Source organism: Artemia franciscana, chromosome 12 (assembly GCF_032884065.1).
Source record: "Artemia franciscana chromosome 12, ASM3288406v1, whole genome shotgun sequence".
NCBI classification, from domain to species: Eukaryota; Metazoa; Arthropoda; class Branchiopoda; order Anostraca; family Artemiidae; genus Artemia; species Artemia franciscana.
The window spans coordinates 18,166,920-18,190,628 of record NC_088874.1 but is presented as its reverse complement, the minus strand read 5'-3'; the positions used below and the strand labels follow the sequence as shown (position 1 = coordinate 18,190,628).

Sequence of the window (23,709 nt, the reverse complement as noted above, 5' to 3'; positions counted from 1 at the left end):
CCCTTCTACTGCCAATTTCTTAGTATTAAGGTAGGCATGTTGCACCTTTTTAGGATTTGCATCTATTATTGCTGAAGGCATGGAGTAGGCTTATAGCCCCCTCTTACGGCCCCCTAAAGTACAAGCAAAAAAAGAAGAAAAAATATCTGAAGAAATAGAGAGTGTTATGATGGTATTTGGAACGTCGTTATTTCCAGCCGAATTATCCCGCGTAAAAGAAGTCTTTTGGAATTTCTATTTAATCTTTCGACTATGAAAATATTTTCCTCCCCATCTGTCAGTAATTGAGTCCAAAATTAGTTAATATCCTTCGCCAATTTTTGGAGATACTAGTGTGCCTACTTGATAATTATAAATGCGAAAATTGTTTCATTCCAAAGAAAATGTGTAAGCTATAATTGTTGGCTGTAAACTTTTTTCATTATTAAGAGTTTTTATTAATTATATCTAGAGTCGATTTTTTCTCTCTTTTTTGTATTGAGAAAGAATTTTTTTTTTGTTTACATTCTCTACTATTATACAAATTTACATATTGTTGTCACATAATATTTTACCAGTTTAATTGTTGTAGGGTTTTTATAAGAAATGAAAAATTGCGCTAGAAACCAAAACGTGAAACATCCGTAGATACTTGACAAAGTATGACAAAATACGTGACTGCAGTGAGTCGGCACAAATCATCCGACGCTTTCCTTGTTTTCCCCCAGATTTTTCAAGGTACCCATCTGGGGCTGCTTCCACTCATGGCTGAGCTTACAGAGTTTGCACCACTGACGCCCGATCCAAACCAAAAACCAGCGACACTGGGACTCGAACCCGTCCTCACAGGCCAAGGATTTCAAACCCAGTGCGCTGAACACTCGGCTAGGATTGTTTCTTCTTGAAGCTTACCATTAATTTAAGTTTCAAATATGAATTCATGGAGAATTTTGTTAAAAGAAGGGAGAACTTTAACATTTCTATTTTGCAGGCCTTTAATGGAACTCTAGTCGGTCCTGATTGTGACAAACTGACATGGTACCCGAACGTCTTTCTTATGTCTGTTCTACTCTGCTTTACTACTTATATTCTATGCGTGTCCCTTAAAGGAATGAAAACAAGTAGCTTTTTCCCAGCTAAAGTCAGACAGCTTATCAGCGATTTTGGTGTTTTTGGATCTATTTTATCAATGACTTGTATAGATTATTTCTCCGGAGTTCATACGCCAAAACTAGAGGTAAGAGATTTTCTTGCTTATCAGTCATATTACCTTTTTATTAGTGAGTGCTAGTACCAACAGTTTTTTTTTAGCTATATAGAAATTGGCCTTGAAAATAAACTAAAAATAAAAAATTTGTTTTGAAGTTGGGCTTCTTCGAGAAGTCCTGTGCTTTTTTGTGGTTTTGTTCTAATGTGTGTATGATTTTCATGCAATTTGCGGTGTTCTTAAAAAAATTTGAAAAATTGGATGAGTTGAAAATAAAAATCTTGTATAATTTTACAAAGTATCCGAACTTCAATTGAAAAATCGTCTTTTTTAACGTTTTCATTTTATTTCGTGTTTACTTAATTATATTTTTGTTTTCTTTTTTTGTGAGAGTGAATCCATTTCAGCTTAGTCTAACAATATAAAACATTATATTTCACTTTTTTTTCTTTTTTTTTGCTCACGAGGAGTAAAAATTTAACCCCTCTTCTAAGCTTGTAAATATGTCTAAAAATGCATAATTTGAAAAAAATTGTATGCATTGTGACATTTTATCTTCAATCTTATTTACCGGGGAGTGAAAATAAGATTAAAATCTTTTTATTTTTTTATCAATAATATAAGTTTGATTATCGACAGTATTTGCATTAATTTCTGAACCTCGTCGTTTAGTTTTGTATGTTGAGTATATCTCGAAATGAAACGTTTCAAATACGTTGCTTTGTGTATATCAACGTAGAATAAAAACCATAATACATATTTTAACCAAGCTGATTTGAAAATTAGGAATCAGCTAGTCCTGCAGACCATACGCACCCTCCGGTGCTCTAATGCACACATTGTTTTAAACTTCTCGAATGTTTTTGTCCTGTTTTGTTTTTTGACCCAAAATACGAATTCAGCCGTTTGGGGCTTGTAATAGCGATTTCTGAAATGAATATATGATCTTGTAGAATGCACATTCTTTTAATAAGGATTATTTTGGGACAGAAAGTTTGCCTTTCTCGGAGGATTTTGAATTGATTTGGAGTACAAGTTAAACTACCAGAGGTTTTGTTCAGTTTTTGCAGAATACAGACCTTTGCGCCACTTAATAATGAAATGAGATACAATAAAAATGACATAACATGACAATTAAATTATTTAAAAGTATTTTAAAAGTATTAAATTAAAGTATTAAAAGTATTGTAAAAGTTTTAAATTATTTAAAAGTTCATTCCTTCAGCAGGTAGACGTTTAGATAAGATAAGATAATATTTATTCTGTTTCTGTTTTTAATAGTTTATTACTTAATTATCAATAGAATAAATGGTAAATCAGGGCTTTTCGTGATTAATTTTATGTATCTGGAACAAATTCAGATTTGCAAAAAGTTTTTGGTTGCTGTTTCTACCGGCTATAAAGCCTTTGTGGGGATTAGTTTTGTATGTATGTTGTACTTTGTATGTGTTTTTGTTTGAATGTATCTTATCTAAAAGGTAACTTTAGATACGTGTCGTAGTGCAGTATGTGGAAAAGGGCGTATCTAACATATTTGGAATTTTTGCTGGAGAGTGAAAATGAGGTTTTAACATTTTCGCGGCTATAGCTCTCTTTCAAGATCCAAGCGAGTAAAATCTATAAAATTTGTAGTTTGTTGCTGAATCATTTGGCTTCATTCTGGTCGGTAGGTAAATTTTTATTGATACAGCTAGTTACATCAACCTTAACTTTTATTTTTTAGCAATCATAAATAATCAAATAAAATAAAAACACTTTCGCAGTGAAGAAAAATCTATGAGGGTTCTCGGACGTACGATATTAACGTATAAAATTAGTTATTTGATTAATTCAAATCAATATAATAGTGCTCATAATAAAAATTTGTATGATAATAAAGAAGTAAAAGTAACGATAATGAAAATAACTCAAGTAAAAATAATAATATATAAATAAAATATAAGATAAAAATAATAGCAAATCCGCTGATCGTCAATCATCAATACTCAACTCTCCCCCACTTTGCCCTCCCAACCATACCTGCTCCCCCATGCCTACCTCCACAGTCCACCCTACCACCCATAATTAAATTCAACAATTATCCCCCAAAAATAATCTTCTAAATTCTTTTTAAGCCAAGGTAGGTGTTTCGCCGCCTTAAGGCTCACTGGTAGTTCATAACACACAGATGGACCCAGGTGTTTCATTGAAGACGAAGACCGGGCCCCACGACGCAAGCCAACAGCTATATTATCACTTTGCCTAGTTCCATAATTATGCAGGTCTATAATTATCCATAATTATTTGTTCGGTAATTTTTTTTTAATTGGGGCTAAACTCTCCCCCCCCCCCTTATTTATGTATAAAATTATCTTTGATAGTCTTTCGAGTAGAGACTCAGAATAGTTTTCGGTCTTAATCATGTCTGGGGTTCTCTGCATCCTGAAATAAATACATTTCTTCAAATTATGAACGATAAGATCTAGATTCAATTTTTTTTTTCTTGCTGTTGTAAAATTGAAAGAGTTGTTCGGTCGGGTATTGATAAAGTGTATTGATGGTAGGCTAATGTATTATTTGTGCTTAAATATCTCTTAAACCTTTTCGCGCGCAGACAATAAACTGGGTTGCGTAGGTACCTATCTTCTGATTCTTTTTTACGAAATATCTCTTAGGATTCTAATTTTTCTTTTTCTAGTGACTAGTTTTGATTGCATTTCTATATTAAATTGCCCCACGAATGTTAAATTTCTCCATTGAAATTCCTTACGTTTAGTAAGATTGCTTGTTCTATGATTTCTATTAGTTTTGGGAACGGTCATTATCAGTTTTTCAACGTGCTTGGTTTTACATTATTTTTGGTAATTACTTTACATTTATGTATTACTTTGTAGGTCCCTTCGGAATTCTCCCCCACTTGGGAGGGCCGTGGATGGTTAATTGATCCATTCACAAACCCAATGTGGACGATACCTGCCGCCATTTTGCCCGCTCTTCTTGCCTGTATTCTCATTTTTATGGATCAACAAATCACGGCTGTTATTATCAACAGACGAGAAAATAAGCTTAAGGTTTGATTGCCTTTTTTTGCTGCTGTACGAGTTGTTTCGATATGTCTGTAGTCCTTTTTTAGTTTATCCCAGAACATATTGGATGAATGCTAAATGTAAGAAATGTCTTCTAGGATATTTTCTAATGTTAGTAATATTTTTTCTAATATGCCAGGATTTTTTCTAGTACTTTTTCTAGGATGCTCAGCTTTTTACGTTGGTGTGTCTAAAACCAAAGGGTCTATGTCACACTCAAAATTTTATTCGAGATTGAAAATAGGCCTTTTAAATTTTTTTCTTGGGAACAGTTTTTTTAAGGATTTAAATTAAAAACCTTGTTTTTAAAAAATGTGGTATTTAGCCGGAGAATATTACTTCATTCTGGTATCTTTTACGTTAACTTATGACGGGTAGTTTTTGAGTTTAATAAGGTTGCAATAATAGTTATAACAATAGCTACAAGCACCAAAAGAAAAGGCGTTTTTATGGTACTTGTTATCTACCAAGTGACGTACAGCGAACGAAAATTCTGTCGGTCTGTCTGTCTGTCTGTCAATCCCGATTTTGCTAGTTTAGGCACTTCCAAATAAGCTTGGACGATGAAATTTGGCAGGCATATCAGGGACCAGACCAAATGAAATTAGAAATCGTCGTTTCCCCGATTTCGACCATCTTGTGAGGGGCCGGTTAATTCGGAAAAATTAGAATGGGTGATCGGATCTTAATGAAATTTGATATTTTGAAGGATATCGTGTCTCAGAGCTCTTATTTTAAATCCCGACTGGATCCAATGACACTGGGGGAAGATGGAGGGGGGAAATCTAAAATCTTGGAAAACGCTTAGAGTGGAGGGATCGGGCTAAAACTTGGTGGTAAAAATAAACACAAGTCCTGGATACATGATTGACATAACCGGAACGGATCCACACTCTTCGGAGGAGTTGGGGGGAGGGTTAATTCTGAAAAATTAGAAAAAATGAGGTATTTTTAAGTTACGAAGGAGTGATCGGATCTTAATGAAATTTTATATTTAGAAGGACTCAGATCTTAGAAGAATATTTAGGATATATATTTAGAAGGATCTCGTAACTCAGATCTCTTGTTTTAAATCCCTACCAAATCCAGTTTCATTGGGGGGAGTTGGGGGGGAGGTCGGAAATCTTAGAAATGGCTTAGAGTGGATAGATCAGGATTAAACTTGGTGGGAAGAGTAAGCACAAGTCTAATATACGTGAACAACATAGCCGGACCGGATTCGCTCTCTTGGGGGGAGTTTTTTTCTTTTTTTTGGGGGGGGGGGGTGTAATTCGGAAAAAATAAATAAAAATGAGGTATTTGTAACTTACGAACGGGTGATCAGATCTTAATGAAATTTGATATTTAGAAGGGCCTTGCGCTTCAGAGCTCTAATTTTGAATTCTGACCAGATCCAGTGATACTGGGGGGAGTTGGAAGGGGAAACCTGAAACTTGGAAAACGCTTAGAGTGGAGAGATCGGGATGAAACTTGATGGGAAGAATAAGCACAATTTATAGATACATGATTGACATACTTGAAACGGATCCGTTCTTTGGGGGAGCTCGGGGGTGTTAATTTGGAAATATCAGAAAAATTGAGGTATTTTTAACTTAAGAACGGGTGATCGGATCTCAATGAAATTTGATATTTAGAAGGAAAGTATGTTTCAGAGCTTTTATTTTAGATCCCGATCATATATGTTGACATTGGGGGAGTTGGAGGGTGAAACCGGAAATCTTGGAAAACACTTAGAGTGGAGAGATTGGGGTGAAACTTGGTGGGTAGAATAAGCAAATTTCGTAGATACGTGATTGACATAACCAGACTGAATCCGCTCTCTTTGGGGGAGTTAGGGGATGGGGTTCAGTGCTATGGCGAGTTTGGTGCTTCTGGACCTGCTAGGACGATGATAATTGATAGGTGTGTCAGGGAACTGCACAAATTAACTTGAAAAAGTCGTTTTCCTCGATTTAACCATCTGGGGGCTGATGGGAGAGGAAAAATTAGAAAAATGAAATATTTTTAACTTACGTGTTTGTAATCAAATCTTAATGAATTTTGATATTTAGAAGGATCTCGTGACTCAGAGCTCTTATTTTAAATCCTGGCCGGCATTAAGCCTCTCATTTTCCTTTTAAATCAATCTATAGATTCTTAGAATTTTCCTTGAGCTCATGCCATATGAGTTCCTGGCTCTTAGCTCTTCCGGCCTCGTCGCAAGTACCATATGAGCTCTTAGCTCTTGTGAAGAAGTAGTGAGGAACAGTCTAAATTGCTACTTATTCAGCAATAGTAAACATTAGCTGAGGCCAGTTTCATTTTACTTTATAATTAAAAACTAAATTTTAAGCGTTTTGGAATGGAGTATAGATCCCTTGGGAGAATTCATCGGACAAAAAAGAAATCACGTAAATCACTGTTGTCGAAAACTCTGAGGTAAAAAAAAAGAAGAAAAGGTAAAGAATGCAGCATTGGACTTTTCAGTTCCTAACGGCGGTGCTGATCTCTGTTTCTTGTCCCTTCAGATAGGAGGTGGAAAGGGGGGTTGTCTCTACTGAGGGTTTAAAGCTTGAAAAAAATAGCTTAAGACAAAACATGTTTTTTGTCCAACTACTGGGCGTTTTTTACCAAGTTTGACTGAAGTAAGCCTGGTGAACTAACTGACGAGAAGGAAACATGTTAAGAAAATAATTCTTACTTGATAATATGCAGAATAATCATAGTTAACACATTGTGCATGTAGCTAACCTTTATCTTCACTTATTTCAGTGTTTTTTCCAGTTTTTCTAATATATTTATTATTTTTTTGATTTGCTTTTCTTCAGTTTTGAACCAACTCTGAATTAGAGCAACCTATATAAAATTTGTTTATAGAGGACGTCAAAGTAATTGCAGTGGCGTTAACACGAAATTTATGAAGCCAGTCTGTTGATTAAGTACAATTCTATTAAAAAGAAAATTATAGATGGCGCTTTCCTTTAGGAAAGCGGCCAGAATATTGAGTTGACAGTTGTGCATTTAGCAAACTTTTCAAAGCTAAATAAAGGTTATTGCCAAAAAAAAACGTAACTTTCTTAAAAAACCGGAAAAACACTGAAATAAATGAAGATAAAGGCTTGCTGCATGCAAAATATGTTACCTGTAATTATTCTGCATATTACTAAGTAAAAATTAATTTTTTTACTTGTATCTTTGTCCCCAGTTAGTTCTCTAGGCTTATACCAGGTAAGTATTTGCAAGCACGACGAAGATCCACTGAAGAAGTCCTATGGAAAATTGGAGAAAGGCCCTTTTATTTTGGACTTGAACTGATTTGACGCTGAACACTGTTAATGCCTGCTGCTTTTAGTCCTGTAACTTGAAGCTTAGTGTGTATGTCATGAAATTATTCTAGACTTCATATTAAACGCGCAATACAATTTTCATAATATTCTCGTGATTCAACTATTGTTCCTGTTAATGTTTTGTTAAGCATGAAAGCGCTGCTTGTAAGCATTTTTTTTTTTTTTTTTATCAACATTACTTTTCACTGTCTTTCGTTTTTTTCAGATTTTTTAAAAGTATTTCTTTCTTTCAAAAATAAGATTGAAAAGATTTTTTAAAGAAAGTGAAAGTATTTCACTTTCTTTCAGAAAATAAAATCTTTCTAGCCAGAGATAGCTAGTGATTTTCTTCAATAGTCTGGTCACTTATGTGCTGATTTACTGATTTTTCTTAATTTTTTTTTTTGTTTAGGCAATATACAAATCACTAAAGAGTGACAAATCAATAGAGGTTGTAACTCTGTATAAATAGTTAGCACTAGCTCTTAATAATACTAGCTCTTGTTACAGTTTCATTTTGTTGGGGCATTACTTTATAGGAATTTGTTGATAATTTTTGTTATCATTCGAAAATGAACGATTTGTAAATGCCAATTTATAAATACCAAATGTAGAACAAAACAATTGAAAAACAAAATTATTTGTTGGTTGTTCTCACAAAGAATTGTTGGCCATCAAAACAAATTGCTGATCGTAATAACAGATTTGCCTATTAATAATAATTTCTGAGTTAATCTCTGGCTGATTAATAAATAGGTTTAACGTTCAGAAAGTTTATAATCATCCAAATGTTTATGCTTGTCATTCAGATGAACTGTATTCCATACAATTTTTAATTTTGAAGCTATATTGAACGTCATTCTGCAGTATGGGTGGCAAAAGCTTTCAACATCTAATTGCTAATATTTATCCATGGGGTGGAAATGCATGAATCCAGCGCTAGCTCTTGTGGAAAGCGTGGAGGAAGGATACGAGTGACTGCGAAAAAAATACCTTGCACATCTGTGACCTAGTTTTAGTTATTAAATTGGAGGAAAGAAATACTTAAAGAAAATAAGACATCATGGAAAACTCCGCACAAATTTATGGAAATGATAGGCGGTATTATGCTTAATTTACCGTTATCAAATCGCGACTACGCAATAGTTACATCCAACGTTACTCTGGCCGTAATTACATTCGTCTAGCTCACGGGTAGTGGTTGATAATTATAAGTATTGTTTCATCGTGATTTTAATCCAAATTTGTTATCATAAAATTAGTTGTGATTACTTACCTACACGCTACATCTTTATCATTCGGATATTAGATCTTTATTTACTAAGACATGTTAATTTTTTTTTTCAACAATTACAAAAATAAGAAGACTAAATAACACTTCGAAGAAATATTTGAAAGAAAGAAATGGGCTTTGTAGGGAAAGAAGGTGTGCCCAGGACCGCCTCTGTTTATTCGTCCCTTGAACTAAAATGTTTATGTTTTTTGCAGAAAGGCTGTGGCTATCACCTGGATTTGTTCGTACTGTCAATTTTAATTATCATCAATTCGTTTTTGGGTCTTCCATGGTTTGTTGCAGCTACTGTTCTCTCTATTAACCATGTCAACGCCTTAAAGCTGGAAACTGAATGTGCAGCACCGGGTGAAAAGCCTCAATTCTTAGGAGTAAGGTAAGCACTCTCATAAGGTATATTCAGAATCTCTACTGAGTAAGGAGTAAGGTATACTTCTCTTCTGACACACAGACGAGTTATGCATAATATACTTTGGGTTTGAATGGAGGGTTCTGTCAAAGGCTATGGTCATAAGAATCATAAAAATAATAACTCAAACCTCGGTAAAACATTAGCTAATTTTGTTTTTATCCCCTTTTTTCTTATTGGTTTACGTTGGATCAAAGATAAATAACTACTCAGAGATCTGCATCCTTTCAGATATATTCATGTTGAGTACAAGTAAAGTTTGACCTCTATTTGATATAGAAATTTTTATGAAACAGTATTTAGTCTGTCTGGATAGTTTCTAGCTCTGCTAAGTAATCTCTTGCTCCCAGTCGCGCTTGATTTCGTAATTCCTATTAAACTCCTAGTAAAGTGCTAAGTTTCCTATCTTATCAGTTTTCCCATATTCTTCGGTTTTTTTTTTTGTTTTTTTTCAGTTAGAGAAAGTTTGGAACGTTCTACAGTTGAAGGATTATAGATTGTCCTTTTCGGCCAACCGTCTAGGGCTAAACGGAAAGCAGGTCGTTCATGGTTTGGGTGGGAGGATGTCGTAAAGAAATATTTAAGGGAAACGGGAACTTTCTGGGAGCGTGTAAAGAGGGAGGCTTTGAATAGATTGTGATGGAGGAGTTTGCGTAGCTGTTTTGGTCTCACGTGGCTTGGTCCTGCGGTGAGTTGTTAGTAGTAGTAGTAGCAGTAAAACATTCAAGTAGACTGGCTCAGAACATATACTTTTGGCTCAGTTTGTATCAGCCAGAAGTCATTTGTATGAGGCCAATTCACAATGAAAAGGAGGTTAAATCTCCGTCAAAAACTGGCAGCAATTTACGAAAACTAAGTCAAACGGACCTAGTTCACTGTTGCCATGAAAGATAATTCACACTGTTGCCATGAAATATAATAATGAAAACAGTTCAATAACTGCTGAAGTCTCTTTTTCAGCGTACAAATTGAAGCCTAGTTCATAAATGCACTGAAAAATTTTGAGCCTGACCTGTGTTGGAATATTAGAATTTTTAGGATATCAAACAAGAGAATTGTCCGCAATTTTTACTGAATGTAAACGTGTCAAAAAGAAAGAGACTTCAATGTTGGCCCAATGTTCAAATATGAAGCATTTCATCATGCAAGGGTCAAAATTTCGATGCAAAGGTCAAAATCTTTAGGAATGACGCGAGTTATCTAATTTACTATCAAATGATTCCCTTCTAAAGTTTCAAAGGCCCTCCCTTCTATATTAAATAGTGATGGGGAAATAAACTAATATGTGAAGTGCATGTTGCTCTTTACTTAGTCAGCGATGCTGCGTTGACTCTGACAAACTATTTGATTTTTAGTGATTTTATTCAATTTTAGTTCTTATTTTTTTATTTTCCACATCGGAAAATAAATTTCAGAAATATTATTTGTGTTCTTTCTTGTTTCATGGAATTGGCTATGCAAAATTTTTATGAAGTGTTTTTTTTTTTTTTTTTTTTTTTTTTTTCGCGGAGAAAATCTCTCAGTAAAACTGTTAAAAATTGGAATGATCTCAGAAAAATCTGAAGCTTATTGGACATTGAATTGTTCTTTTTTTTGCGTAGTAGGTACAAATACTGCTTTGTAGATTGTATTTTTAATTATAATTTAATTGAAAAATATTCATGGGGATAAAATTCATAGCAAATTCAAACACAAAATTCTGGCAGATTACATTTTGTGTGGTCGAGGATTAGAAAGTATTTACTTTTGCTGAATCTGCTCCAGATTTTTTAAGTACAATGTTCTATGATAAAAATTCGTTCTTTTATTTTTTTCTATTCAATTCTTTGCGACATTAAAGTTAGAATGCTGATGTGGGTACTTTTTTTTGTGACATATCATGACCAAACCGTGTGTAGATGTTACAGACATTTTTTTAACATGTTTTATTTCTTTTTTATTTCTTTTAATCATTCCTGACAAAATTTAGTATTGCCCTGAGACTAATAATTTTTTCTTTAGAGAGCAACGTGTGACCCACATTCTGATTTTCTTGATGGTTGGTTTGTCTGTATTTTTGACCCCAGTTCTGCAATATATTCCAATGCCGGTGCTTTATGGAGTCTTCTTGTTCATGGGTACTTCACCACTTGATGACATGCAATTCTATGAAAGAATTAAGATCATGTTCATGCCAAATAAATATCAGCCAGATAGGATATATCTCAGAAAAGTGAGTTCTCTTTTTCACCATCCTTCCAATGACATAGCAGATGTCGTGTGCACACTTTGTATGAGAGGTATGCACACTTTGTACTGAACTTTAGTTGAGTGTCTTTCCATATCCCTGTTGTCACCTGCAAAAGCTTAAATCCTAAACGAAATTTGACAAAGCCTACCTCCAAATCTGAGCAAAAATAAGTTTTATGTGGCCATGGATCATCATGTAATTTCGTATAGAGTAATTTGCTGGCTGTACTTTGTTTTGCACGGTCACCTCAGTCACTTTTGATCCACCTATCTAGCAGCCATCTTGAAAACTAACCATACCTAATATTTTATCTATAACTTTTTCTATGATTTTATATGATCTTTTTGCTTCATAGTATTATTCGTCGCATTGTAGTTGATTCCTAGTTGATGATAATGATTATAGTTGATGATGCAGTTTAATGGTTTAACCGAAGAGAATCTCCCAGAGGATTTCTCTGTTTTTAAAACTACATAAAATACCCAGCTCTTTCACGGATAATTTTTTCATCTGGGGCCAAATTAAAAGCAGGTCATCCCGAATAGTTTGGGACGAGGCATAAGGAAGAATTTAAAGAATACTGAATCTTTATTCGGGATAGGGGTAAAGAGTGGGGCTTTTATTTGATTTGGGTAGAGGGGAAGCGTGCGCAGTTGTGTTGCCCACTTTCGGTTTGATGCCGCTGTGAATTGTTAGTAGTAGCAGTAAAGAGCAAATTTGAAACCTGGAATGAGCCTAAATTAGCTTACATAAGATGTTAAAATTAAAGTAAACAAAACTTACTAAGAACGGAGAAATGAAGCCTAACAGAAACAGTAATTACAATGAACAATGCAGTTAAACTTAATCTAAGGAGCGATGACTTACTACAACTGAGTGTAGTGTTGTGCTTTCCCTTTGAACTCCCTGAAAGGGTAGAGGATCAATTTTAATTGTTCAGAAAAGTTAATGTTTAAACTGAAATCTTTTTTCATAGGCCAATTTATTTTTCTACGTATTTGAATGAATGGAATTAAAAGAAGGATCTAAGTGGATGAAAGAATTCTGGATTCATTGCCATGAAATGATGTTGATTTTTTTTTCCTGTGAAGTTAAACTAGTATAAACAGAGTTTTAATAGATTCATCTTTTAAAAAAAGATGAAATCTGCTCAAAACTTATTTTTTTATATTTGTTATATTTTGTCAAAATTATATTTGTTATATTTGTTATAACAAATATATTTGTTATATTTTGTTATATTTGTCAAAATTTAACCAAAATACGACATAACATTCCTGGGATTAAACGGGGTAACAGCGCGGTCTTAGTTAAGATAATGTCTGTTTGTTTTAATTTAAGTCAGGATTAAAATTTACCTTCCAAAGAAATGCAGTTTTACGTAGTTCAGTATGTAAGGCGTTGTAGGTGTTTAGAACAAGGGGTTAAGGAAACGATGGTCCTTCTCATGTTTAGGATAAATCTTAGTAAAATATTAAAAATGAACGGAAAAAGTAAAATTTATTAATGCTAGTAAAGCGACATTAAATTAAAAAAAGCAGAACTTACCCTATATAAGGAAGACTACTACCCCTCTCAACCCCCTGCTTTAATGCTAAATTCTCATTTTGTTAAACTATAGATTTTGAAATCCAATTTTTTTTTACCGAACAGCTCATAAAATGTTTGAAACTTCAAGTTCAACTGTTTTGAAAGACAATTGGTAAATAAAGTATTTGTTAGCAGTAGTTTGTTAGCACAAATGTAAGCATTGCTTACATTTATTGCATTCTAACGTATCATTAGGAGAGATCTAGTTAAACTGTGATGTAAAGAGTGGTTGCATTCTCAGTGATTTATTGAGTAATTTTATTCTAACAAATTCGGAAAAATGTTGGTTTTCTGTTGAATAAAATCTGGAAAAATTCCCAGCCATATCAGTGCTTGTCCTTTTAAAACAAAATAGACAATCAACTCTGAGGATGGCATTGCTTCGCAAGAATTGCATAACACCAAAGATAAGATAACAGAAATAAAATTATGTTTACACCTAAAGTTTGTCTCTTAATAAGAAAGATCAGAAAAGGAGAGAGACACCAGTGATATTGAGTAATTTGGCAGTTTTGCTAATCCTTATCTTTGTGATCTGGCCTTTTCTTATCCGTAGATTATGGTGCCCCAAAGAAGGGTGCGAAGTCGTTACCTTGAGGAGCTTACCACCCTTCGTCTCTCTAGGCAGGGCTAATAACGTCCTGTGTAACTGACCAAAGCCACCCACAGAAATACCCTGAATGGTTTTCCATTGAAGGATTCTAAAGTATATCGTTGAATAAAGAGTTGTTTCCCTCTTTTGCCTCGCATGCGTGTAGACTTCTGTATCCTTTGTTTTTCTTCTTTGACTAGTGTTTGTTCAATTGCAGGTATCTCTTCGCCGTGTGCATTTATTCACATTCATTCAATTGGTATGCTTCGTTCTTCTTTGGGTGGTCAAGACCATTGACGCGATATCAATTTCATTTCCTCTTATGGTAAGAAATAGAACTTTCTTCTTTTTTGTACGATAGGATTTACTGAAATAGGTTCATAAAAAATGACCAATATGCTACTAATCCTTTACTTATTGCCAGCTGTAAAGCAAAACACATCTGTAGGCTTTCTTATTTGAATAATAAAACAAACCAAAAAAGTCAATTGTCTTTTATCTCCGAAGTCAAAAATTATTGGACACAAAAGAAGAAGTAGATGATAATGATCATCTACTAATATTTGTCTTATTTGAATGGGTGTGTGCACTCCTTTCCCAACACCCTCCCTATCTTTTTGTAAATTATCTCTGTGTTAAAAAAATTCCGTCTCTCCTGGTAGAGTGCAGAAAAAAGCTTCAAATAGAGACTGCCTCTGTTTAAGAATAGAGGACGAAGAAAGAGTGAATGCAAGGGAAGTGCATCTTTGAGTCATCGCCGATCTTATTTTAGACTTCCAACAAAATTTCCGTTGAATTTTAGTAGAAATTATTCTCTTGTAAAAACTGAAAAACTGGTGTTAATTGTAGTTGAACCAGGATGGGTTTTCTAAACAATGGACATATGTTTTTAAATCGAGTGAAATTTTTTTTTCCAGAGGTACAAACAAAATAAGGCCATTTGATTAGCTCGCTTTAAAGGTGCAAACTTCTAATGATTTGTTTTCCTCATTTTGTTTAAAAAAAAACAGCAAAATTTAAAGCATTTTCTCTTAAATTTGCTCTTTACTACCCTCTTAGTATTCCTGACTCAGTATTATTATGCATGGTAGATAGGTATGATCATGCAGGTTAACATAAGTGCACGAGGACCAAAACCAATGTAAGATAAGTTAGTTCTGGAGTTATTTAGTTGTTTTACATTAGTTTTTAATAGGCATGTATTTCGGGGGCGATACCTAGCACGGGGATACCGTATGGAATATACGGTTGACACGCCACTTGTCTAGGTAGGGAATTTAAAGTGCCGAAACCTTATAGGCAAGTGTGTATTCTCCTGATGAGCCTTTGTGTTGGGTTGTCGCCTTTGAATTATTTGTCTTTTTGTTGTTATTTGGTATATGACGACTTGTACTTACTTACGACACGACTGCCTGTACATGGATTATTCTTTGCAGTTGATTGTGTATGGCCATGCTGTTTGACCTGTGTAATTGGATGGATGAGTAGGGTTAAGGCCTCGTTCAAGTACTGATCTATGTTAATTGTTAAAGTAGGAAAACAGTCATCCTTTCTCCTTCTGTTTTTCTATTTTATTTATATGTTTTTTGTTTTTTTTTAATGCTTGGTTTTATGGTGATTTCTATTTTCATTATAACAAAACCTTCGTAAAGAATTTCCTAGAAATAAAGCTGCAACTTGTTAACCACTCACTCCTGTCCATCCAAGTTTTCTATAAAAAAAAAAAAACACAACATTTAAGGGCTTATAATTTTTGTCGCATATTTTGAATCTGATGTACCAAGGACATGAAAATTTTTTTTTTTTTTTTCCTAGAACCATCTTAGGTTTATTTATAACCGAACATTGCGATTCTGTACGGATTTTCGTTCGGTCGTTTCAAAATCAAGAAGTTTTTAGAGTAGTACCGCATTAAGGTCGGTATTGCCACGTTGAACTGCCAAAATAAATAAATAAAACAAACCTAGTTCAATTTGATAAGACTTTCCGTCCTTAAAAATTCAAGCATCTATAATCTCCTAATTCCCAAACACAACTACATCTTAAAAGGAAATCTGCATCCTCTTATGTTGTTTGGTGTCATATGTTTTAGCTTATTTTGTGTCGACATGTCACAGATGCTTCTTTCTTTTAAATTTGGCGCCCGCTAGTACCAAAAACTGTACAACTGCATTTGAAGGTCTTTTTTCATTAAAAATGGAATTTCTATTTTTTCAAATTTACGTCAGCCGTGTAAGTTACCACTGAGTTGTGAAAGTTCATAAAATTATATTTCGTTTCATTTTCATATGTGTTTTAAATCTGTCGCATTCATCTCTGATCTTTTTTTTCGTTGTTTTTTTCGGGAGGTGAGGGGGGTGATTAATAAGATCTGATGTTTCTAATATTGTTTGAACCGTTAAAGTTAGTGGAAACTGAGTTTCACTAGGATCTTTTTGTCTCCCCTTTTAAAACAAAATGAATGTACAAAAATGATGCACCAACAACTGCATTAAATAAAAAAAATAAGCGCAATTATTGTCGGAGAGCAAAGAAGTTGAGAATATGCTAGCTTCATTTTTTTAAACACAGTATTATTGTCCCTATGAAGCTATCTCCTTTCCTGTTTCTTTTTCAGTTGGTGGTCATGATTGCCGTGAGAAAAATGTTGGACTTAGTTTTCACTCAGTATGAACTGAAAGCCCTCGATGATGCCCTCCCAGATAGCACAAAGAAGAAGAAAGAACTCCTTCGACTTGCTGAAGAAGTATTTAGTTTTATTCGTTTCCAATCACCCATTCCTGTCAAAATTTTTTTGTCAATCCTTGTGTAACAATAACTCTCTCTCTCTCTCTCTCTCTTTCTCTCTCTCTCTCTCTCTCTCTCTCTCTCTCTCTCTCTCTCTCTCTCTCTCTCTCTCTCTCTCTCTCTCTCTCTCTCTCTCTCTCTCTCTCTCTCTCTCTCTCTCTCTCTCCCTCTTCTCTCTCGTTCTCCCTCTTTTCTTTCTCTCTCCCAGCTCTTTCTTTATTTTTTTCTCCTCTCTGTATCCTTTCTGACTCTCCTTCTTCTTGCTTTCACTTCCTATATCTTTCTCCCTCTCCCTCACTCTTATCGGCAATATTTAGGATACTTCGTTGTAGATGGTCCTGTGTGAGAAACGGCTCCAATATGCTTCCCGTCATGAGCCATCGTGAGACTTGCATAGTTCGTGTTTTAATGGTATTATCTTTTGTAGGGTGTTGATGGAGAGACAGAAGAAAGTAAGTTCCTTCCCCAAAATTCGTCTGGTAGAATCCATATCGAGCTTCCAAACGGAAATATAATGACAGTTCCTCAACAAAAAATGAATATTTCAAAGGAAGTGAAAAATTCCGGTGTTTGGAAAAATGTGAACTCTTCTAACCAACTCAAACTTGAACAGGAAAATGAAACTAGAAGACGTAAATAAACCGTTTCATGTCTAGTGACACTATCCATAAACCAGTGCTAGATTTTCTTTTTCTTTTTTCCATCTGGAAGTCATTACTGTGTAGGTACTTTTTAGTGTCTAATTTGGTGCTTCGTTTGTATATATTGGATCCCACTTTGTTTACATTCTAGGTTTTTGACTGAATAGGTTTTTTTACCGTATATGAATCTACCACACACAAATAACTGCCAGTCATATTTAAACTGCCAAATCAATAGATTTATTTCTTGCAAAATCATTTTCTTCCTAACTTACTCTTCTTGATTGAAATTAATGCTACCAAACATTCAACAATACTAAAATTTGGTTCGTACAGAATACCTTAAATCACTAGAATGGGTGTAAATGATTCTTAAGTTTTTAAAGGATTCGCCGTTCCCCTTCTTACCCACCCACCCTTTCTCCACAGAATAGGGTTTTGAGATTTGATCATGAAAAAAAAAATTTGTGATTTTATTTTTATATATAGTCTGCAATGTAGTCCTATTCTTGTTTTGAGTATTTTCCTGTTTATGTATGGAAATTTTGTAAGATCTCCAATTATATCGATTGGTCGTATTGATCCGATATTATGAAAATGCCAAAGAAAATTTTTATTTTACTATTTACCATCGGGTCATTAGAAGAATTTCATAAGAAAGCTGTGTTTATACGACTTGATGCAAATTTTGTGTGCAAACCCATGTATTTTTTTGGGAAATTGAGTCATACCAAGCAACTGGAGAATCAGCGAAAAGGAATAGAAATGGAATTAACTAGTAAATTAATGTCAACTATCGGCTGTCAGTTGAATAGTGTAGGGAGGAAGGGGCATCTTTACTATCTTTTGGCTACGGTAAAACAAAATATGTTATACGACACTTTTTGGGAGACTTGAAACCAGGGATTAATTTGTTGTAACCATTTTCTTGTGGGACTGAAAATGCTTTGAAGTTTTTAATGTTTTCCAAAATGTGTTATAACTACCCATTTCTGGGTAGCTGAATTATTTAGAAAGAACAGCTTTGTAGTCCCATTTTTTAATCCACTTAATATTCCCTTTTTTTCTGTGCTTTGGAAGCTGATGATCTTTTAGGGAAGTAACTGTAGGATGGTCTAAAAAAAAAAAAAAAAAATGCAAAAACAAATTTGTTAATATGAATTTTGTTACCTTTTTACGATTCAGACATAATTTCAAGGGGGTGTCAAACCTTGTGCCCCTCCACCCCCTGGGTACAGAAACTGCTGCTGTGTTTTGGAAGTGCATATTTTTATTTTGAGCCATTTCGTCTTTTGGATTACTGTAGCTAATTCGGTTTTAATTCAATTTATTTCGTTTTCTTTTTTCAAGGTTGATAAATTATTTATTCTGTGGAATTTTTCTGCTGATCGTAATAATTATAGTTTTTGGTGCAGCAATGTAAGGTATCAGCATTTGCATTAATGTACTTTATGTATTTAGGGGAATTAAGAGCTATTTTTAGATTAACCTTATTGAGGTTTTTAAGTAAACAGCATTTTTATCTATGCTAAAACATAAATATGATATTCATCTTTTCCAATGATAATTTAGTAGATTTTAATTAAATAGGTTTATTTTTATTAAATAGGCTTTAATTAAATAGGTTTAATAAATTAGGGTTTTTTAACATAGGTTTCTAATTTAATAGTTTGTTTTAAGAAGTAGCAATTAAGGTTTGAACGTGTTGAGTTGGTCACTCTTGACCGAGGCTGTATGCAAATTTGAGAATATGGGTCTTCCTTTCTTTAGGTGACTTTGGAACAGATTTAGAAGTAATTTTGTCACTATTACATAATATGGTGAATGCATAAAGTCATATTTCAGCAAAAATTCTATACTTTATTATAAAGAACATGTAAGATTAGTGTGTTAAAATCAGTGAATTAGAATCAAGTAAATATAAACAGTGAATTAAAATCAAGTAGTTGTAGTAGTAAATTATTAGTGAATTAAAATCAAGGTGTTGTGGGCATCAAGCCATGGCTAATTGTAAAAAAAAGCCAAGACAGATAGTCCGAGTGAGTGAGAGGCAAATCTGGCATAAGCCTTTTTTAGGATTGTATAAAAATTATATCAATGGGACGCGGGTATGGATAAGAGCTAAAACCTCCTGTTTTAATGGTAGAAAGTACCCTTTTCTTTTTAATCCAACCTCAAAAAATTTTCGCACCTTAGGACCAATTGATTTTAAGAAAATTTCCATTTGGAAAAAGTTAGGACGATCTGAAAAAACTGAAAAAAAGTTTGTGCCTTTCTATAAGAGAAGTGAATGCATTAAACTTACATTTTTCATATTCAGTCAATTATAGCAATTAAATTGTTCTATTCTCTGTTTGTCTTGTTAGAAAAACTGAACTATCTCAAGAATAGTAATCAACATGCTCTGTGCTGCGCAGTTTGGTGCAACATATTAATTTAATGGTCTCCATTGGGAAGAAACAGAACTTTGAGATCATGGAACAGTTCATTCCATATGAGGGAGAAGGATTTATTAACAAAACACATAATAAACAAAAATTATTGCTACCTCCCCTAAAAAGCAAAGCTTGAATGGTTCCAAAGATCTTTGAAGGGCTACCTTAAAATACACTATTGTTGGTTACATATTTTGTATGTCAGAAAGTACCTGCTTTTCAAGAGGACGAAAGAATTATCTTTTGTTTTACACAAACACAGAATAAATAATACATTTTCTTGATTACATGAACATAGGTCTTTGCAATACAAAAAAGCGGAAATGCTCAGGGATTGTGCTCATACGGATTAGAAAATTCGAAATGTGGAAAATTTCAAATTGGTACATACATTATATGTTATCTTTATTTAGAACTATCTTTATTTGCAAAATTTATTTAAAGCACAAGCTTTTAGTTAGGAAAAAAACTAATCTTCAAAAGTATGTTTTTCCATGATTCATTTACAATTTTTGAGCTCCTTCACAATCAATGAAATTATATTACCAAATTTATTTGAATATTTTTTTACAGACACAATTTCTTTTTCTTTTTGGACATTTTTCCCTTGGTATTAATTATATTTAATTTTTGACTGTGGATATTTAGTTATCAATGTTTCTCTCTATGTAGTATGTTATAGCAGTTTCATTGTATATTTATGTCAATTAGTTTATATCTTAATGCCAAACTTAAGTAAGTTTCCTCGTAGTATGTAGTAATAGGCCTTCAGTAGATCACGTTTCTGATTTTTCATTCCTTTAGATATATCTTGAAAGTGCTTTGTATTGTAATTATGACGAATAGCTCATTTTTTAGAAGGGAGACAGTTTTGCAATAAAACATATGTTTCAATTTTTTAATTTTGCTTGGTGTAGAGAATAGAAATATATTACAAAAATTAATGCGTTACATGAAAAAAAAAAACAAGTTTCTTCATAAGATGGCTTGTATTCCTGGGACACAGGATGCATAAACTACACGAGAAAAGCCAATAAAAGAACAGAAAAAATAAGAAGTGAAAAGAATAAGTGAGAACACAACGAAAACCTCTGAGAAAAGATTATGCAATTAGGATAAGAAAAAACAGTAATACATTAAAGATAAAAGTAAAGACGATAATTCAGGTCTTGCCATTGTCCCATAGACCCATTTACAAAAGTTCGATTGTGTTTTGAAGTTGTCGACAGTACTAATCTAAGCCTTAAAACAAGGTTGTCACTGATCTGAAATAAAAAGTCACCTGAGAAATTGTCCACAAATCACCAAGTAAATAAGGGTTTATTTACAGAAAACAAACATCAACTTCATGAAGCGAATTTGTTTTGCTTCATGTTGCCCTTTAAAAAAAAACCTACTAATTACACTGCTATCAATCAATGAAAGAAAAAGGAAGAACAAAGGGGAAAAACTAGACTAGTGAAAGAACTGCTAAAAGTGCAAACCAACCAGATTAGATTCTTGATCTGGCTTCTTTTTTTTGTCTCATAACTATGGATTGGTTTTACTTTTATGAGGGTTTTTTTTTTTATTATTATTTTGCTGTTTACTCGATGTAGCCTTTTTAATTAAATTGTTGTAACTTCTTTTGGGTTTTAGACTACTTCTCAGAAAAAAATTGTTGTAGATGGTAGAAAAATAGGTCTGAAAATCACTAAAGGTAGACACATCTCTTGGGAGAAGCAAAAAATCAGTAAACTAGGGACGATCCACCACGAAAATGTGAATTTCAGAAATTCAGGGGCTAGTTAGGAAATTGACAATAAGAAGAAAATCCATGAAAAATCTACTCAGTTTGTCACCGGAAATTTTGAACTATACTTCACTGTCTCTTAATTTTACCTCCAGGAATTGATTATATCGAAACTGAAGCTCAAAACATGTGATAGTACCGATGTCAGCTGTAAAGTAGGAGCCTATTTTTGATAGATCTATAGAATTAATTAGGAGCTTTAATGTTTGCCCGAATCGTTGATATTGAATAGTTCGTGAAAAACAACTGCGAGTAAAGAGCGATCCGTGCTGATAGTAACTATGATTATGAAACGAATTTTGACAACAATATATACGTAAGAAAAATCGCTTTTCGCTTTGATTCCATAAATGTAAAATCTTTAAGTTTATAATGTATTAAAAGTGGCGAGTTTGGGAAAAGTTGGTCCCAATATTTTTTTTGTTTCTTTTCGAGCTAATCGGACATCAAGGATAAAACGTCTCCCTTTTGTATTACAAAATTATGTGAACAATGAGCAAATTGCATTATTTGTAACCTTTATACCAGGGACTGACTCCACAGCCTTGGGCTGTGAGGTTCATGTCATGTCATTCCTGGGGCATTTTTGTTGAAACTTTTTACCATTTTGAAGAAAAATTGCTATTTCAACATTTTGATCGGATGACTATTGGATTGTGAGGTACAGATAGGAAAAAAAGGATACAGGAGGGATGCTGTTAGTCGTATAATCATTCTTCACTCGTTGAAAAGGAACTAGAACCAACAATTTCTCGTTTTGATGGCCCATTTCCGTTCCTAGGATATGACAGACAGTGTATTTTGATTATCTGGACTCATCTATTGTCCTTTTGTTTAACTCTACCCTTTCTCCAAAGTTGTGATTGAACTTCCACTTGTCCCCCTCAACATTCCTTGGAAGTTTCAAAGTAATATTCTACCCCTATACGCCATTTTGAAAACCTGGCAGTACATAGTTCATTTGATGTATCTTGATACTTAACCATGCATAGATTACTAGTCTCATAGTAGTCTATAGTGCAAAAGTTTTAGATTTATTTTGATTAGAGACAAAAATGTTTAGCCCTTCCCCTCCCCCCAATACTAGATTTGAATTTTTCTTGCCCAATCCGGCCCTCTTTAATTGCCCTTGTCCGTTTAGGGCCTGAAAGTTTCAGCTACATTCTTCGAACCATTCTTAAGATATTACAGACATGGTATTTTGATAAAATGGACCCATATTGCGTCTTTCAATTTAGCTATACCCCTTCCTTCCCCAAGTAATGTGCCCTCTGAACAGCTACTTATTTCCACAATTGATACAGCACTGACTGCAACACGTCTATGTTAAAGGTAAACCGGTTTCACCTACCAGGGGCTTGTCGAATTCTGTTATTTTTTCGTAGTCTCCAAAGCATTATTCTTGGATTAGAGAAATGTCTTCCAAGAAATGTCTCGGATTAGAGACTGTTAAGCAGCCGAGGTCTGTTAAGTACCTTAGAATTGACATTGATAAAAAATTTTCATTTAAATACAATGTGAAAAGAAAACTCAAAAGCTTTTTTGTATGCTGACGAATGGCCTCTGTAGCACAGGTACCGATTCTCTGGATTCTCTGCTTTCGCCAGAAACGCAATCCGTGGTTTCGGCAAATCTTCCAGCGCTTCCAGTGTTTTCTCCCCAGATTTTCTCCCCCTACCCTTACAGACACAGTATTCTCAAGTCTTGTATTTCAACCACTCGGCTATTATTAGGGAGCTATTCTCCTACTGTTTCAGATGTGGAACCTACTAGTAAAATGTTATCACATAATTTAGGGATTCTTCGTAAATTAAAGCGTGTTTTTCCTTCGTATATTTCAATGCACTTGTACATTTTGTACTGTTTGTCTGTATGGCTTGGTACTTTCCATTTGGTAATTTACCCAATATGTGTCCTACAGAAAAATGCTGTTAGATAATTTTGTGGAATAGGTTATCAGGATTCGATGAGGTCAGTACAGAACAATTGTACTGCTATTCATGCAGCTGGATTGTGTGATTTTATACACTTATCTTAATGTTTAGAGTCATAATGGGTTCCTTCCAAGTTGTTTTACAGGAGAGTTTCATAAGTGGTCTTATGTTCTGTGGGATATATTGTGGTTTTTCGCCAAATCAAACAGTTCGTGGTAACGAACTGTAGTAAGGAGTGACCCGGCATAATAGCAACCAAAACTCTAAAAAATGGGGTTTTGATATCAACAGCTACATCAAAAGAATCACATTTTAATGCTGATTTTAAATATATAAGTTTAATCAAGTTTAGTCTTACCAGTCAAAAGTTACGAGCCTGAAGAAATTTGCCTTATTTTAAAAAATAGGGGGAAACAACCCCTAAAAGTCATAGAATCTTAACGAAAATCACA

At 33.9% G+C, this 23,709-nt stretch overlaps 1 protein-coding gene across 9 annotated transcripts in view; it reads left to right on the top strand.

The window, feature by feature from the left end:
* The window catches only part of LOC136033792 (sodium bicarbonate cotransporter 3-like), a 120,897-nt gene extending 103,787 nt beyond the window's left edge, over positions 1–17,110 (top strand). For all 9 annotated transcript variants that reach the window (XM_065714701.1, XM_065714695.1, XM_065714699.1 and 6 more), the window contains 7 exons: positions 971–1,216; positions 4,060–4,236; positions 9,045–9,223; positions 11,258–11,468; positions 13,886–13,993; positions 16,286–16,414; positions 16,883–17,110. In XM_065714701.1, coding sequence (XP_065570773.1) covers positions 971–1,216; positions 4,060–4,236; positions 9,045–9,223; positions 11,258–11,468; positions 13,886–13,993; positions 16,286–16,414; positions 16,883–17,095 — 1,263 coding nt within the window. In that variant the 3' untranslated portion in view covers positions 17,096–17,110. The remainder of the gene's footprint in view (positions 1–970; positions 1,217–4,059; positions 4,237–9,044; positions 9,224–11,257; positions 11,469–13,885; positions 13,994–16,285; positions 16,415–16,882) is intronic.
* The last annotated feature ends 6,599 nt before the right edge of the window (positions 17,111–23,709 follow it).